At 40.3% G+C, this 17,846-nt stretch overlaps 1 protein-coding gene across 2 annotated transcripts; it reads right to left on the reverse strand.

The window, feature by feature from the left end:
* Nucleotides 1-461: 461 nt before the first annotated feature.
* stk24a (serine/threonine kinase 24a) lies at nt 462-17,136 on the reverse strand (the record flags this gene model as incomplete). Of its 2 annotated transcripts, XM_080037538.1 has the most annotated exons (11): nt 16,638-17,136; nt 13,075-13,305; nt 11,782-11,838; nt 11,533-11,641; nt 10,965-11,122; nt 4,971-5,156; nt 4,728-4,870; nt 4,495-4,627; nt 4,299-4,367; nt 3,923-4,059; nt 462-3,012 (listed from the first exon to the last, which is right to left on the reverse strand). In XM_080037538.1, the coding sequence occupies exons 1-11, from the start codon at nt 16,677-16,679 to the stop codon at nt 2,979-2,981; spliced, it is 1,299 nt and encodes a 432-aa protein (XP_079893664.1). In that variant the 5' UTR covers nt 16,680-17,136. The 2 variants fall into 2 exon arrangements, with proteins under 2 accessions (XP_079893664.1, XP_079893665.1); XM_080037539.1 differs by lacking the exon at nt 462-3,012 and having other exon boundaries at nt 3,919-4,059.
* Nucleotides 17,137-17,846: the final 710 nt, after the last annotated feature.

The raw sequence follows: 17,846 nt of genomic DNA on the forward strand, positions 1-17,846 counted from the left end.
GATTGGCCAAACAATGTTCAAAAAAATGTCATGAAGTTTGTTCTGGATTTTTTATTTATCCTTATTCATTTACAACTTTCAATAAATCCAACAGCACTGTCCTGAATTAGCAAACATTTATACCGGACTATAAACTGTCAGCAATGTCACACAAAATGAAATGTAAATTTTTAGTGATTGCTATCCAGTGTTAACAGAAACTTTTAACAAATAACAGAACCAAACTTTACTCCCTCTATTACATAATACTGCTCTTTTAGGTTATAAAAATAGTTTAATAGAATATATGCCTACTTGGGCTAAGAAATGACTCCTGCCGACCACACTGCTTTATTGCCATACAACACACAAAAGGGGCAGAAAAAAAAGAAAAATTGAGTAATTGCTAAACAATAGTGTAGCCTTTCTTAGTACCATTTTTAAAAACCAAAATAAATCTACAAAGTGCAACACAAAGATAGAGTCATAGTAAAAGGTGCAAATTGTATTAATTTTGTCTCAGTTTGGGATGGAGGGCTTACATGGCACATTTCAAACAAGAAGTTTGAATGGAGGGCCGAATCATTTTTCACAGAAGAACAGAAAGAAGGTAAACAGAACAGTGGAAATGGAAATCTCTGAGTCCGACACCTTTTCTTGATTTGGTTAACCAATTTGTTTCTACTTTTCATTTTGCAGAGGAAGCAAAATGAGGCCAAAAGCACCATTGAGGTTTACTAATTAAAACACGGAATATGTTGAAATAATCCACACAGAAACCAAAGTGTAAAAGCAACAAATTGGCATTTCTTGCCATAACATCATGCAAAATGCTCAACTGTGTTTGTTTTGTTCGTGGGCCGTGTTGTCTTGTGAGCTTTAGAGATGCCTGTAGTCATATTTTGTTGCCTGTGGACTGAGCTAGGCTAGCTGTTTCTCCAAGGTTGCCCGTTATGGTCTTATATTTAAAAGACAAATATGAAAAAAACAGCAATCTTCTAATCAAACTCTCCCTTAAAAAAAAACTAATAATCGTATAAGCCATCTCTATATCGTGCCCTGTGTATTGTGTACCGTGTAATGCCCTGTGGCAAAAAGATTTCATCCGATTCCATGAGATTTTAAAACTAGTTTTTGTTTGTTGATAAATTATTCTGGCAAGGACTAAAATAAATATTTGTTATCTTTTTAAGTATTGCTGAAAGTATCTGCTGCATTGTAATGCCAGAGGGGGGAAAGAAGAAGAAAATCACAACCAAAACATTTGATCTAACATTTTTAAAGCTGATACTATGCAATCCATTCATCACAAATACTCTAAGGCTGATTCAACTCTGTTTAGGACTCAACATTCCTCCAGTCCTGTAGCAGTGTGCTACAACGCATACTGCTCAGTCCAACCAATAGGCTTTATACTGTTATATGATCATGCAAATTCCTTTTAAACTACGCTCAGTAGTAGTAGCAGTGTCGCTGCTGGTCTCTGAGCACCTCTTGGCTCTATGTTAATATGTACATCTGAGAGCAGTGTCATCGACTATGTGAGAAGTCTATTTGTCTAATATGCGTTGACTGTACAACTGAAAAGAACTCTCACAAGTCCAAATGGAAATATGCAGCCAGGCAAATATTACACTGCATGACCAGCTCCAGGAGTCTAAGCTGTGAGACTCGAGGTGGACTTTTTCTGTGCCAGATAGGATACCTGCAAAATACCGCAAGTCTCGTGCTACTGTTTTATGGCTACTTTTTTTTTTATAGTCAAAAAAAGGCATTTATACTTGAAGTGCAATTAAAGCTGTAGGAAGGTACGCTGAGGAGATAGATAGTACCACTTGCAGCTCCTAGGAAGACTAAGAGAGTCTGCTGATTAATAAACTAGATGATGGCACTGCCCTGATAATGGAATGAATGGACGATACCTCCGTTTATCCGACCAGTTGAAAACACAGCAAAAAAAAAAATAATAAAAATAAATCATATATAAAAAAGGGGGATGAGGCAAGGTCCAACAAACCAACACAACTAGAGGCCTTGTGGAATCAGCGCTGGCAAAAGAGCATCCAGTGTTTAAAACTGGAAAGGGATCCAGCCATATTTTTTTTGTTTTACATTCTCCAACATTATTACAGCCACAGCGTAGAATGTGAAACCAAAAAGTTTAAGAGAATTAAGAAATATTTAATGAATCAATAGTAAAACATGATAGAGGGCAGCCATTTTCATTCACTGGATGAGTACTTTAAATTTGTACAACTGGAGAAATCAAAGACCGATATACAAAATAACAAGTAGAAAGGCAAGGCAATCTCATGTATGGCCATTTTAGTCTCTCAAAATATTAACCTCACAACCATTATCTACAGTTTGCATTTGGCCATATTTGTACACAGTGGTTCCATTACAAACACTCCATTATTTTCTCATGAATCTGTAGAAATTAGCTTATTTACAAGTCTGTACAACCACCCCATATAGCTCTTTCCATCTCCCAGAGGACCCAATTCACTTAAAGCAGGATACCTGAGTTTTCAATAGAATGCTTCAACCCACTCGTCAACGCACGTTTCACAGGATATCTCGCACAGCCTCACACATGCACACAAATGAATCAAGCAAGGGGACTCCCTCAAAAAGGATACCGGGTGGAAACCTTGGTGAAAAAAAGACACAAACTCACCAAAACCAACCCAAGAGTCCTTGCAGAAAGATAGCTAACTCCACCCTTAAAATGAAAACGGTTGTGAAGGAGGTATTGAGAAGGGACATCTTACAGCAGGTGGCAGTTGAGTGGCTGGCCCACTGACTGTCCTGAAATAGGACCCTCTGGTGGTGTGCTAGCGTATAAACAGACATTAAGTAGGCCAGGATTTGCTTCAGGCAAATGAGTGATGGGAGACCTTCCTGGGAGACTTCATCCCGGCTGTGGAGGTCAGAGGGAAAGATCTGACTGCTGCCACCGGGGTGGAGAATGAGAGCAGAGCTGGATGAGGCTCCGCTCAGTGAGTGGCAGCCGCCTGTGGCACAGAAAACCTGACAAACATTACAAAAGAAAAGGTTAATATTTACCTGCCTGAAAATGCCTTGGGTTTAAAACATGAGTAAATGTCTTAAGACACACTATTGACGGTAATGCAAATGATACACTAGCAAACTGTTGGATGGATGCAAATTGTAAAGCCACCTTGCCACTTCTATATTCTTACTATGGCCTAACATATTATGCTTGTCCTGAGAGTATCACCAGAGTAATAGCCCAGAATGTTGTTGCCTCAATCAGAAGGGGTAACCTTCTGTACAGCAGCCATTTAAGAATTTCCTTTTTGTGCCAAAATTAGCATTCTAAAATGCTTATAGTTTACATATTAACATCCTTTAGCATGTTGGCAGCTCCTGTCTGGGGGGCTTTGTCCTTACGAAGTCGGGGACAAGGGGAAGGTTTGACCTACCAGTGGTGCTATATTAAAAGTCTGGGAATCCCCCCCCGAGGATCATGGATAGGTACCATGCCAGGGGCTAAGGATGGCATGACATCGGTACAACAAGGAGGTTGATATTTTTGATTTTAATTGAAATATATTGGATGGTTTGCTATGAAATATGCTGCAAACCTTTATGTCATGTTGCCTTCAGATTGCATTGTCAATCCATTATCTTTTCACCTGGCGCTGTCATTGGATGGAAATCCTAATCTCCTCCTCTAATACTTAACTTGAAAACTAATGGACCCCTAGTTTGTTACTAAAAAGTCCAAACAATAAAATATTTCCAAATGTTCGCACAATCTTTTTGTCTTGTTAAATTAAAAGGGCTCTCTGACCATAACTGAAAGCCCTATGGAGTACTTTTAAAATTGATCCTAACGATTTTATGCAATGTCCCAACCAACCTATTTCAACAAGAAAAGAACATGAGACTTTAATGAGATGTGAGGCCACATTACCTCTGAAGTCTCTGCACTAGTTCAGCGACCAGGGAGTCACAAATCCCTGGGTGTGTTTCTTCTGCCAGGAAAATGGCCTCCCGCAGCTCCTCTGCAGCCTCGGGCTTGCCGTTACTTGTCTCACCCTTTTCTTTCAACTGCAACAATGACAGCATTTCAATAACAGAATGCGACTGTGGAGCTTCCAGCATTCACACTATTGTTATCCCTAATCTTTATTTTTCAAATTATTTTTCTTCCGTACATTTTTTGGCTCTCTGTAGCTCCTTCAAAGCTTCAGCTATTTTAACCATTCAAGCATCAAAATGTTCAGCTCAATAACCATCCATTCGGTTATTTCATGTTTTAATTTGGGGTAACTTGGTAATGTCATTACCTCAGTAAACAATGGAGAAAAGATTGTTGATAAGCTTTGTGACAAAGGCCTCTTTGGACTCTCCTGCACCTGAAAGAAAAGGATGATTTTAAGGTGAAAAGGGGAAATCTGAAAGGCCTTTGACAAATGGAAAATATGACAGAAGTTCAACCACAAGTTCATTCCTTTCTTCGTCTACAATGGCGTGTGGTCTCACCTGTTTCCTCTCGAGCTCAGCAGGCTGTGCGGCCCCGTTCTGAAACTTCTTTAGGTCCTTCTCCCTGATGGTGTTGAAGATCCAGTCATCATTGCCAGCGTCATCTCCTCCGGTCGCCTGGCCATCCGACTCCCTGCAGTGACACAGGATTTTAGGAAAAGGGTTGCCAGATTTTGCTTGATCGGTCAAATAAAATAAAAATTAACTGGAAGGTGATTGTGCAGCCAACCTACTCGTCAGAACCAGAGCTGGATTCTTCCCTAGACTGCTCTGATTTCCACCTCTTGTATCTGTCAATCAGCTCTGTCAGATAGGACGTCTTTTTGGCATGCCTTACTATATACTTGTGTTTTAACAGCTCTTTGGCAGTTGGCCTCTAAAGGAAACCACACAAAACACAACTGGGCAGTGAATATTAAAAGAACACGGCGCAATATTTGTCATAAAAGAATCAATAAGGAGTTGTTCACACTTACAAAGCTGGGCTCCTTATTTAAACAGGCCTCGATAAATTCTTTAAGTGGTTTACTGTAGTTTCCTTCCAGTGTTGGTGGATTGTTCTTTGGGATGAGGAATAACACCTTCATAGGATGCAGCTCAGAGTGGGGCGGCTCTCCTTTAGCCAGCTCTATTGCTGTTATTCCTAATGACCAGATGTCTGCCTATAAAACAAAGACATTTGGGAGAGGAAAAAAGTATAATCTTATTAAAGCAGCAGATCTGCCATGCTCCCACCACAATAACACACGCTGGCACAATATGAATACAATATAAAATGTGTGACATTTTGACTGGCTGACTTTGTGTATTTGAGGAAGCTCTGCAAACTGAAGGATGTGACATGGTGGCTGTGTTGACAAACTACACGGACTCATGCTGTGGTTATATGATATGCATGTTACATCATTTCTCGTCAAGAAAATCTTGGGTCGATGATATCCCATTCATACACGTAGCAAACATACAGGTCCTTCTCATATAATTAGCATATTGTGATAAAGTTGATTATTTTCCATAATGTAATGATAATAATTGAACTTTCATATATTTTAGATTCATTGCACACCAACTGAAATATTTCAGGTCTTTTGTTGTTTTAATACTGATGATTTTGGCATACAGCTCATGAAAACCCCAAATTCCTATGTCAAAAAATTAGCATATCATGAAAAGGTACTCTAAAGGAGCTCTTAACCTAATCATCTGAATCAACTAATTAACTCTAAACACCTGCAAAAGATTCCTGAGGCTTTTAAAAACTCCCAGCCTGGTTCATTACTCAAAGCCGCAATCATGGGTAAGACTGCCGACCTGACTGCTGTCCAGAAGGCCATCATTGACACCCTCAAGCAAGAGGGTAAGACACAGAAAGAAATTTCTGAGCGAATAGGCTGTTCCCAGAGTGCTGTATCAAGGCACCTCAGTGGGAAGTCTGTGGGAAGGAAAAAGTGTGGCAGAAAACGCTGCACAACCAGAAGAGGTGACCGGACCCTGAGGAGGATTGTGGAGAAGGGCCGATTCCAGACCTTGGGGGACCTGCGGAAGCAGTGGACTGAGTCTGGAGTAGAAACATCCAGAACCACCGTGCACAGGCGTGTGCAGGATATGGGCTACAGGTGCCGCATTCCCCAGGTCAAGCCACTTTTGAACCAGAAACAGCGGCAGAAGCGCCTGACCTGGGCTACAGAGAAGCAGCACTGGACTGTTGCTCAGTGGTCCAAAGTACTTTTTTCGGATGAAAGCAAATTTTGCATGTCATTCGGAAATCAAGGTGCCAGAGTCTGGAGGAAGACTGAGGAGAAGGAAATGCCAAAATGCCTGAAGTCCAGTGTCAAGTACCCACAGTCAGTGATGGTCTGGGGTGCCATGTCAGCTGCTGGTGTTGGTCCACTGTGTTTTATCAAAGGCAGGGTCAATGCAGCTAGCTATCAGGAGATTTTGGAGCACTTCATGCTTCCATCTGCTGAAAAGCTTTATGGAGATGAAGATTTAATTTTTCAACAAGACCTGGCACCTGCTCACAGTGCCAAAACCACTGGTACATGGTTTACTGACCATGGTATTACTGTGCTCAATTGGCCTGACCTGAACCCCATAGAGAATCTGTGGGATATTGTGAAGAGGAAGTTGAGAGACACCAGACCCAACACTGTGGATGAGCTTAAGGCCGCTATCGAAGCATCCTGGGCCTCCACAACACCTCAGCAGTGCCACAGGCTGATTGCCTCCATGCCACGCCGCATTGAAGCAGTCATTTCTGCGAAAGGATTCCCGACCAAGTATTGAGTGCATAACTGAACATAATTATTTGAAGGTTGACTTTTTTGTATTAAAAACACTTTTCTTTTATTGGTCGGATGAAATATTGTGTGTAATGAATCTAAAATATATGAAAGTCTAATGTTTATCAGTACACTACAGAAAATATTGAACTTTATCACAATATGCTAATTATATGAGAAGGACCTGTATAGCATACGTCTACTGACTCATGTTCAACCTGCACTAGACCTTTTCACATTAAAAAGCTGTTAACACAATTTAAATCAAGCGGTATGTCATTAAATGTTCTGCGTTATGCCACTCCATCCTACTCTACTGTGTAAACGTAGGAATGATTATTGTAGGAGTTGTATGAATAGTGAGCATGAGAAGATTGTGTTTCTGGCCAATTCTTTACATTTAAATTCCACTGGTTTGACTTGGAATGGCCTTAGTTTACCATGGCACCAAAGTTGATTTTTTGTTATTTTCTTTTCTTTAGGATTAAATAATGAGATGTTTGCTTTTTCAAAAACTGTCACAGATGAAACACCAATTGTTATATTCTCTCTGTGAGCTCACTCACCTGCCCATATGTGCTCACTTTGTTTTATCTTTAACCACAGAAAGTAATTCAAAATATTTGTACACTTAACCCTTATGCCCCGTTAAAAAAAAGTTACACTGGGACCGCTTCGTACATTTTGTGTATTTTGACCTTTAAACTGCATTAAAATTATGAAAGATCAATATTTTTTCACAATTTTTTTTTCCATATTGTTCATGAAGGGGTTGTTGTTCAATCTATGTCATGATTTCATTAATCACAATTAAAAATTAACCCTTTAGATGCCAGTTTTGATCATATACCACCAACCGCTTTAATGAAAAATACACAAAAATTCAATATTCAAATCTTTTTTTTTACTTTGATTATTATTAGTATCACCGGCTCACCCATCTGAATGATAGGTGAGAAAATCATATTTGGTGCATTATTACTTTTTGTTTAATGTCAGATTGAATAAAAAAGTTACACTGGGACCGCTTCGTACATTTTGTGTATTTTGACCTTTAAATTGCATTACAATTATGAAAGATCAATATTTTTTCAAAATTTTTTTTTCCATATTTTTCATGAAGGGGTTGTTGTTCAATCTATGTCATGATTTCATTAATCACAATTAAAAATTAACCCTTTAGATGCCAGTTTTGATCATATACCACCAAACGCTTTTTGGAAAAATACACTAAAACTCAATATTCAATTTTTTTTTTTTTTTTTGATTATTATTAGTATAACCGGCTCACCCATCTGAATGATAGGTGAGAAAATTGAATTTGGGGCATTTTTACTTTTTGTTTAATGTCAGATTGAATAAAAAAGTTACACTGGGACCGCTTCGTACATTTTGTGTATCATTGACTTCCATTATAACGACACTTTTTGAACCCCCCTTTAAATTAAAGTGAAACATTTTTTTTACCTCTGATTTCCAATTTTTCTGCAGAAAACACAATGCAATTTGATAAAATAAAAGAGAATAGCAAAATTTTCCCATTTAATCACCTCTGTCTTTATTTCAAAAGATGGGTTTTTATCAAATATACAGCATTTTTTAAACAACTGTTATCAAAACAGACAACACCATAACCCGTACAAGAACAAAACAGGTGTGTGTGTGTGTGTGTGTGTGTGTGTGTGTGTGTGTGTGTGTGTGTGTGTGTGTGTGTGTGTGTCTCTACTGTGCGTCAGTGCACAGTGTGCACACTGGTGACCAGTGCTCCCTGCAAACGTGGTCCCCGCACATGGCACAGCAGATTGTCACCCTTTTGTGGCAAATTGAGCAAAAGCCCCTATTTGCATTCTTCGATTTCTTAGACGGGACTGCCCTTGCCTCATCTTCCTCAGGTTCTGCTGGCTCAGCCTCCTCAGCTCCTGCCTGCACCTCCCTGACAAGTGCGGCTGCAGTGGGGGCCCGAGGGAGACGCTGCCGCTGTGCCATCCAGGGTGAGACCAGGGCCATCCCCAGCTCTTGGAGGAAGAGCCTGCGGCGCCAGGTCTTGCTTACATTCCATTGTGGATTTACCCATCTCCACAGGACGTACGCGTTGTACGCACTGACATCCAGCATGTTAAAGAACAGGCTGAGCGGCCACCTGCTCGTTCTTCGGCCGCATCGGTAGTCCTCCATCCTCTTCCGACTCTGAACTGTCTGAACTTGGTGGCGGCATCCAGACATCACTTGCCGTTTCGGTGTCTGACTCAGTGGAGTCAATCTCCTCTTCAGATGAGTAGTCAGAGCTGGAGTCGCTGGAATCAGGCTCTGGTGCTCTGGAGGAAGAAGCCTGGGAGTCAGCCACTGACCCCCTCGGTTCAGGCCGCCGGCCATGGATGTTATCAGCGCTGAGCTGGGAGCAGGATTTGCCATAAAATCGACGCTTGTCCATGGCTGCCAGATTAGAAATGAATTTTTCTGATACTGGGTGTATAGAGTAACTTTAGATCAGCCGCACCTGCATAAACAAAACTCCTGCCTTCTCACCTTGTTTACATTTTCGCACCATGCAATTCGCTGCACCAAAACTGTTGTTGGGGCACTGGGGTCATGTTGATATCTTCTGACAAGTTGAGGGAGTGTAAAAGTGTTTGATCTATTGACTTCAAAGACACAAGTCAGAAAGGCTGTCACTTGTTCTCTTTGTTCTCTTGTGTGTGTGTGTGTGTGTGTGTGTGTGTGTGTGTGTGTGTGTGTGTGTGTGTGTGTGTGTGTGTGTGTGTGTGTGTGTGTGTGTGTGTGTGTGTGTGTGTGTGTGTGTGTGTGTGTGTGTGTGTGTGTGTGTGTGTGTGTGTGTGTGTGTGTGCGTGCGTGCGTGCGTGCGTGTGTGTGTGCGTGCGTGCGTGCGTGTGTGCATGTGTGTGTGTAAAAGTGTGCTTGTGTGTGTGTATGAGAGGAGAGAAATAGAAGGGGTACAGATTTGCAGCCATATTATCCAATGACACATGCAAACACACACACCCACACACACGCACACACATACACACACAATCTTTTTCTATCATGGACATGCAGACAACAGTCCCTCCCATCCATATTCAAACACATTTGACATTTTTCTTTAGATTTGTTGTCGCAGTGGCCAGTATTCCTGAAATTTTTGAAAATTATGAAAAATCCTATTTTTTTTCTCGTTTGTGTCATGAGGCAAGTTTTCCCCCAGTAATACACCATATGCAATTCATAAATCAACTAGATAAGAGTTAAAACCTAAAATATGATGCCTTACCTTCTAAATGAATGCAAAACATTATATAAATTCAGATTTTATCTTGCCATGGCCAAGGAATCAAAAATACTGGTTTTATGGCTTTCTATGAGTTCACGAAATGGCATCTTTTTAGACAAGGATTTCAGTGTATGTGATTTGAGTACACACAGACACACTCCTGGATTTTTTTTTTTAACTTCAACCATTCTGACTAAAAGAGGTGTTCACTAACTACACATCAAAACTATTTTATTGTATTTTTTTATTTTTTTTATTGGTTTGCAGCCATGAATTACACAAGGATGCCAATTTGTTGTAAAGGGTCACCATAGAGATTAGTGGGGGGGGGCTAAAATGGGGCATTTTTTTATTGACCTCATTTTTACATAACCTTATCAAGTTTACTACAGAGAAATGGGAAATTACAGTCAAAAATATTTTTCACTTTAATTTAAAGGTGGGGGTCAAAAAATGTCGTTATAATGGAAGTCAATGGTACACAAAATGTACGAAGCGGTCCCAGTGTAACAAAAACATCTCACACAGTCAAAATGAAGTGGAAATGGATGAAACTCAGAATATCAAAACTTCATTGTAAAACACACCTCCTTACCAAATTTTATGGCTAGGGGACAATCACAGCCAAAATTATCTCAAAAATGCAACCCCAGATACACAAATCTCCACCAGCGGGGCATAAGGGTTAAGCAACATTCAATTGTATCCCTAGGAGCGACACCAAAATAGGTTTGACACAAGTCACTGTGTTGTTCTGAATAGTATATAACTCCCGGGACTTTTTTTTAAGCCACTGCCAAAGATTTTCTCTGGCCTTCCTTTGTCTCACCCAATAATATACCTATTAAAGTATGTATTTGTGATATAACGCACAAGTGCTTTCAAACAACATTTAACTTCAGAGTTGGGATAAAGCTGACCTTTGAATCATAGGCAGATTGCTTTATGACTTCTGGCGCCATCCAGAAAGGTGTACCAACAAATGTGTTCCTTTTTATCTGGGTGTCTGTCAGCTGGCCCGCCACTCCGAAGTCTGCCAGCTTCACCTCGCCTTGTTCTGACAGCAACACGTTGGCAGCTGAACACAAGAGGGACAGAAATATGAGATGCATTTAATACAGCTATTGAAAATATTCAGTGCTTACATGAACACTCAAAAAGGTATGGATAATAAAATGTCTAAGCCCCTTTAGTCAATTTATTGTTCTCAACATCTGGATTGAAATTCCAATCTTGCAAAGCATTAAACGGGTTTATAAAAGCTTTTCAGGTGTTTGCAAATGCATGAGAGAGACTCATGGAAAGTGGCAAAAGAACTCTGATCAGCAGACCCACACTGGTCTTTATACTGGAAAACATTACAGCTAAAATAGCTTTATTAAGCTCCTGTTAGCACTGCTCTCCTCAATGGCGACATATGTTTGAATGTATCGTTTAAACCATGTACAAGACTTGTTAAAACAAGGCAATAACATATACCAGTCTCACCTTTGATATCTCTGTGGATTTTCTTTTCAGAGTGCAGATACTCGAGCCCTTTGAGAATCTCTCTCAAAATGGTGGCAATCTGTGTTTCATCCAGGGCACCTGGTTCCAACTACAAAGACAGACTGATTAAACAATACAAGTGATAGAGATTTCATATTCAGTGTTTAGCACCAGAGAAACATCATAATTGCCAATAAGGAAAAACTGATATTCAAATTGGACTGTTTCTTGATTTTGATGTAGACTTACCAAATCCAGGGCTGATCCTCCGCCCAAATATTCCATAATAATCCATAATTTTGTACCCTAAAAGAAATAGAACAGAAACTCAGTTCAATCGTTTGCAAAATATAAACACCAGAAGCATCTCAACTGTCTGATTCAGTTGTGCCCAGAAAGCTTAGGCAGCACCTTGTTACTGATCTGTTGATGTTTCATTAGAGCTTGTGTGTGAAGGGATTTCGACAGGACTTGCTCTTGCTGCTGCCCAAAGACCGAGCACTCTGCTAAGCGGGATGTTAAGATGAGGTTTAGTGTTCCTATCACCTTCGTCAACCTACCCATCTCGCTTAAGGTTGTATATGCTGTTCGTAACATAACCAAGGGAGGTCCTGTCTGGTAAAAATGCTCTGGCACAAAATGACTGATGCATTTTTTTGTTTCAAGTTCAAACCCCAACTTTTTTTTTTAAATAGAAAAAAAAAACATTGGCATGATCATGGGTTTCTAGTCCACCACTGCCACAATATATGACCATACAAAAAAACTAAAACAACAAGAAACAAACAAAAGTACTGGTGACAATCTTTTATTCCGTTGTGTTCTCTAGTTAGGGCAAGGTGTTACTAAAGATGTTGCCAAATGAGAACCCGTTGGATACTAAAACACAAAGCCACTTTAAAGTTTTGTAAGACACACTTGGACACATACATATCGACAGTACAAAAACATTTATACATACTACACACAACACATAAGCCTTAATTCTCTCTTTCAGCCAGCAGCATAACTTAAGCTAATGGACCACCTCTTCTCCCCTTACTGCTGTTAAGCACCATAGTACATGCTGTTAGAGGCACTCTAAGCACCATCACATGTAGCGTGCCTGAAAATCTACTATAGTTACAAAATATGATTTGCAACTTGATGCCCTCAAAACAGCCGCTACATATGAGCAAAACAGTTTTCACAGTGCTGACGTTTATCCTATTGTTTCATTACAAATTCTATTTGGATTTGAACTGAAACAGAGTAAAAAACTGAATTCAATGTCCAAAGTAGTTACAGAATGCGCTGTTAAAAGCCCAAAGGCCATATACTACTGCAACGTCGGCCTACTTCTGGTTGTCCAACATGTTCAACAGCAATCTGTGAAACATAACGCAGGCAATACTTGCTCCATTGCCCATTTGAATTATTTATTGACCTACATTGCACATACTTGTTAGCAGGAACACACTACTGACATATGCATTATGTTCAGCATGGACTATTCAAAATGTACTTATTGCTATTCATCCTAAAGGTTGTCCTAACACTTACCTTGAGATATGATCCATAATACTTGGTGATAAATGGACTGTCACACTGGCTGAGGACTGTGATTTCCTGTTGAATGTCTTCTATTTCATCCTCAGCTTCTTCCAGATCAATAGTTTTAATGGCCACAACTTTCTGTGTGCGAGTGTCGATGCCTTTAAACACTTCACCAAAAGAGCCTTTCCCTATCCTGTCCAGCTTGGTGAAATACTCCTCCGGATCCGCTTTGAAATTCTGTGTGCCAGACACAAAAGAGAGAACAGAGGGCATTTGAATTAATATAGAAACAAGGGCTGGGCTTCGGATGCACAAACAGAGAAAAAAGACAAATTTACATTAGACAGGCAGAGAAAGTCAAATGAAAACTGTGATTCATCATGGCTATTCTTTTACACACATGCTCACATAAACTAGTTAGCATTTGGAGAGCAAATAACTAGTGAACTTTTGCATTTAGAATGCTTCCGATACTTTCATATTTTGCAACCTGAGCCTACCTATTAGAGCTGCAACAAAAAAACTATTTTCATTAGCAAAAAAAGCTACGATGATTTTTTAAATCCCAATCACCGTTTCCCAGAACCCATGTTCTGTTGGGCCTGAAACCCAACAATATTCAGTTTACTTCCATATTTAAAAAAGAAAAGCGGCAAATTCTAGTGTTTTGACAGAGCTCCTGTCATCAGGTTTACAGCTTGCATTACCAGTGTTCACTGTGGGATACATTAAACAAGAAATACCTTGAGAAATGATCAAGTTTAGTAAATACAAAACTCATACAACTATAACAGGATTGGGACATCCCTAGTTGTCTATTATCTGTATTCTGCTGTTTCTCAGGAGAGGTATGCTAAGAAAAAGTGAGATAGCCAGGAAGCCAAAAACAACACTTATATCAATTCTTGAGTAACTTAACTCAAGCAATGTGTGGAATTCAAGACCAAAATTCATAACAGCCACAATGTTCTCAGTTTAGCTTGCTGTAGACCTCTGCATGCAGAGCAACTTTTTAAACTTTTCAGGTTAAAATGTTTCAGGCTGGAGTAACACTTAAAGCACAACACAGACGCTTAATGACTTTCACCACAAAGGCTCAACAGAAATTGAAGGACTACAGTCCGACGTATACTATTGACTGAACTTAATGGCTTAATTCCCCACGGAGCACAAGGAAGGGAATAATGGTCTTTAAGTTGGCCTGTTCAATTTCCCTTCATGCACAGCAATCGTCAGCTTAAAATGCCTGACTAGTGTATACAGTGCTACAATTTCCATGACAAAAATTTTACTTTTTAAAATTTTTACAAAGTATCACACCGTATTGTATGAAGATAATCTAAGAAATTGCACCAAATCATATTGTGAAGTAGCTTCAAAAGTAAAGAGCAGTAGCAATTAGGCCCAAAGCATAATTTACCAGGTAACTCAGCCACTATGATCTATTGGCTCACACGACAACATACTGCTTTACTCCCCCCAGAGAACAGTTTCCTGTAAAAGTGCTAGTGCATGGTGATCAAACCTATATGGAAGGGCAGATGAGCAGCTGCACTTTTAAAAAACTGGCAATGAGGGGGCAGCTGAATTTGATAGCAAAGGGACTTTACAACAAAGACAAATAGACGGAGCGCCGCGGTGCAGAATAAAGCAGAGTAGAATCAACACACCAGAAATACTATCATAACACTGGTGTGGTCAGTCATCCAGGTGAAAATGATAAATCGAGGCTGACCTCTGTAAAAACAATGGGGGGGGGAAACAACAAGGGCGCCGCGGCCACAGACTGACTACACATAGATGGGAATGCACTTGCCATATCCACAGTCAGCAGGTTTACTGCGACAACTAAAGCTGGCCTGAACCTCGCTCCAAAAGCATGCGTTTGATGCTCTCCCAACTGCACCACACAACCGTGCAGTGTAGTGTCCTCCACGCACCACACCCTCAGGGCTGAAGGCTCACTGCCAGACTTCTGCTAACGCTCCTCTGCATAGAAACCTCAGGTCCATTAAGACACAAATGTATTCATCTCAAGGGAAATTGTTCAGTGGCAGCTCCGATATTTGTATACAAAGTAGGAAACAACAGTGCAAATAAAAAAGGTGCAAATGTTTGTGCATATGCTATTGAAGGAAGCGTTCATAATTTAAGTGACATATTGGCATTGTGTGCAATCAGTTTAATTGTGCATGTCTTGGTTATGAAGACAACTCCGGGCGTAGTCATTCTAACATGCGCTGTATGTACCCTTAAATCAATTCTTCGAACACAGGACGTACTGACTACAGACTGCCAGCTAGTGGCAGCTTCAACTCAAAATCCTTAAATTGAACACGAGACTAGGAAATAAAAAGAAATTCAAGCTTAAATGCTATTGGTAGTCCATAAAGATAAAGTTACACATATGAACAATTATTGAACTATGTTCAAAAAGCTGTGATGTCAAAACTACAGCTGGAGCGATCAATACATAGATTAATCCATAGAAAGAATAATACTCAGCAACTATTTTCTGAATATTGTTTTATTGTTTCTTCTGAATATTTTTTCATTTATATACTGGGATTGTAAAGTGTTGATGGGTAGAAAGGAGCAATTTAATGTCATTAGTGCTGAAACAATGCCCAAAATCTGTGAGTGGATTGACTTGGTAATTTTTTTAATAGCATTGCACTGAATATCTTTAGGTTCTTTACCTGTGGCTGGACAATAACTGAACAGTTAAAAGACATCACATTTGGCTTAGGCATTTTATAGACAAATAAAACAGCCAGATTAAAATCATAATAATGGTAATCGTTATTTTGCAGCAGTGTGAAATCCAACCACCAAATCAATTACTGCTTGATGAACATCATAATTGCCAGATTTATCAATAGTGAAAATAAGTAACAGGTGAAGCCCTAGTCAAAAACCAAAGGTGTAATCATAATGTGACTGCTCTGTCAAAGATTAACTGATGCATATGGAGCATCAGTTCTCGACTTGGTAATTATTAGAGCGGAAACGATTAGTCAATTGATAGTTTCGTTAACACAGAAAGAAAGTGGGCTAACTGAACTATTTTGATAATTGTTTGAACTTTCTAAACCAAAATGCCAACCATCTGAACATTTCTGCTGCTTTTTAGTCTCGCTGCTTTATGTATTAGATTGCAATGTCTTCACTCAACAAAAATGGGGATATTGACCAAATTGCAACTTGGATACATCAACTTGTGTTCTAGAAAATAAGTGTTGTTAGCCTACAATTAATGCGGTTTCAAACTCAGGACGAAGCTCAGCCATGTTGACGAGCATATGATTTGTCAGTCATTCAGGACACGTTAGATATGACAGCAGAAAGACAAACAAGACAACAGCTTTCATACCGAAAGCTCAAATCGTCACTGGACTTTGGCAAAGGCGACAGTGTTAAAAGTGATGATGATGCAGTGGTCCTGTAGGTGAAGTTATGTAAAGGCATCTAGTTCGGAGGAGACGTAAAGTAGAATGTCGGTTGGCAAGGAGCCGCGAGGAACTTGCATCTGAAAGTTATCTAATATTATTATAACACAGTTGATTTACCTGGATTCCCGGTAGTCCGCTCTGAATAGGGGAATGAGCCATGGCGTCAGATCAGCAAAGATGACGCCTTTCCTCGTCTTTTCGCTGCTGTACTTATCAGAAGTGTAACGTTAGTTTCCCAGCCCGACCCCCTTGCTCCACGCAGAAAACTCTGAAGATGGAGGATACTGTATAAAAGCTAAAATATCAATATCGCTTGCTTTAAAAGAAGAATCCGCTCGACTTGTCGGCTAGCACTCCGAGCTGCCTCCTCCTCACTCGCCTTCCGCAGTCAGCAAGCGTTAGCCACGCTAGCTACTTTAGCAGCTAGTTAGCAAACAGTTAGATGAATAATTATACCTCCGGAGACCAGCGCGCTCTCAGCGCCCGCTTGACAGTCTTCCGGTGATTAGACAGAGGCTTGGTGTGTAAATAGTCGCGCAGGGTAGCATAAATGCACTCTCTTCTGTAGTTGTATCGCTTGTTGTTCTATTCTCTCATCACTTTTCTCTGTCGCCCAGCGCCATCTTGGTTAATGTCATTTTCATTTTCTGGAGGACCAATTAGAGCGAGGGAGAATGGACGGCGCATGTGTCGTCATTCGTAAATCAACAAGCGTCACAGAGGAGGAAGTTAGAAAGAAAGTGCATAGTGACAGTTTCACACATAATAAAGAATACATGGTTTCACACATGACACATATGTGAGGTGATACATTACCAACTGGGCAAAGAAAGCAGTTGTCCTGGGGTCTCAGACCCTAAAGCCCCTATCTCACTGGGCTGCGACTGTTTGCGACAAGTTGGAGACTGCATTCGCGAGGGAGTCTCTAAACTGTCTCCAAACGTTCGCGGAGGTCTCAATTTCCTCGCATGAGTCGCAGAGCCGCGCAGTCCTGTCGCATGAATTTTGAACATGTTCAAAATAAGTGTGCGACAGATCAGTCTCAAAATTGTCTCAGAGTCGTCGCAGGTGTGTCGCACGCGTCGCAAACCCTTCTCAATTTAGTCTCCGCGAGTCAGAAAGTGCGAGAAGTGGGAGACAACTTTGCGAGGGTTTGGCGACATATGAAACTAAATTGCGACTGCTTTGAGACAAAAATGAGACTGGCATTCCGTTCGTGCGACACTCGCCAGACGTTCGTGAGACATAAATGCGACCTCTCGGCAAGGACATTCGCAAACGTGTCGTAAGTAGCAACTCGGTGAGACTGCAAGTGAAAATTGTCTC

Source organism: Ammodytes marinus (genome assembly GCF_949987685.1).
Source record: "Ammodytes marinus genome assembly, chromosome: 12".
Taxonomy (NCBI): Eukaryota; Metazoa; Chordata; class Actinopteri; order Uranoscopiformes; family Ammodytidae; genus Ammodytes; species Ammodytes marinus.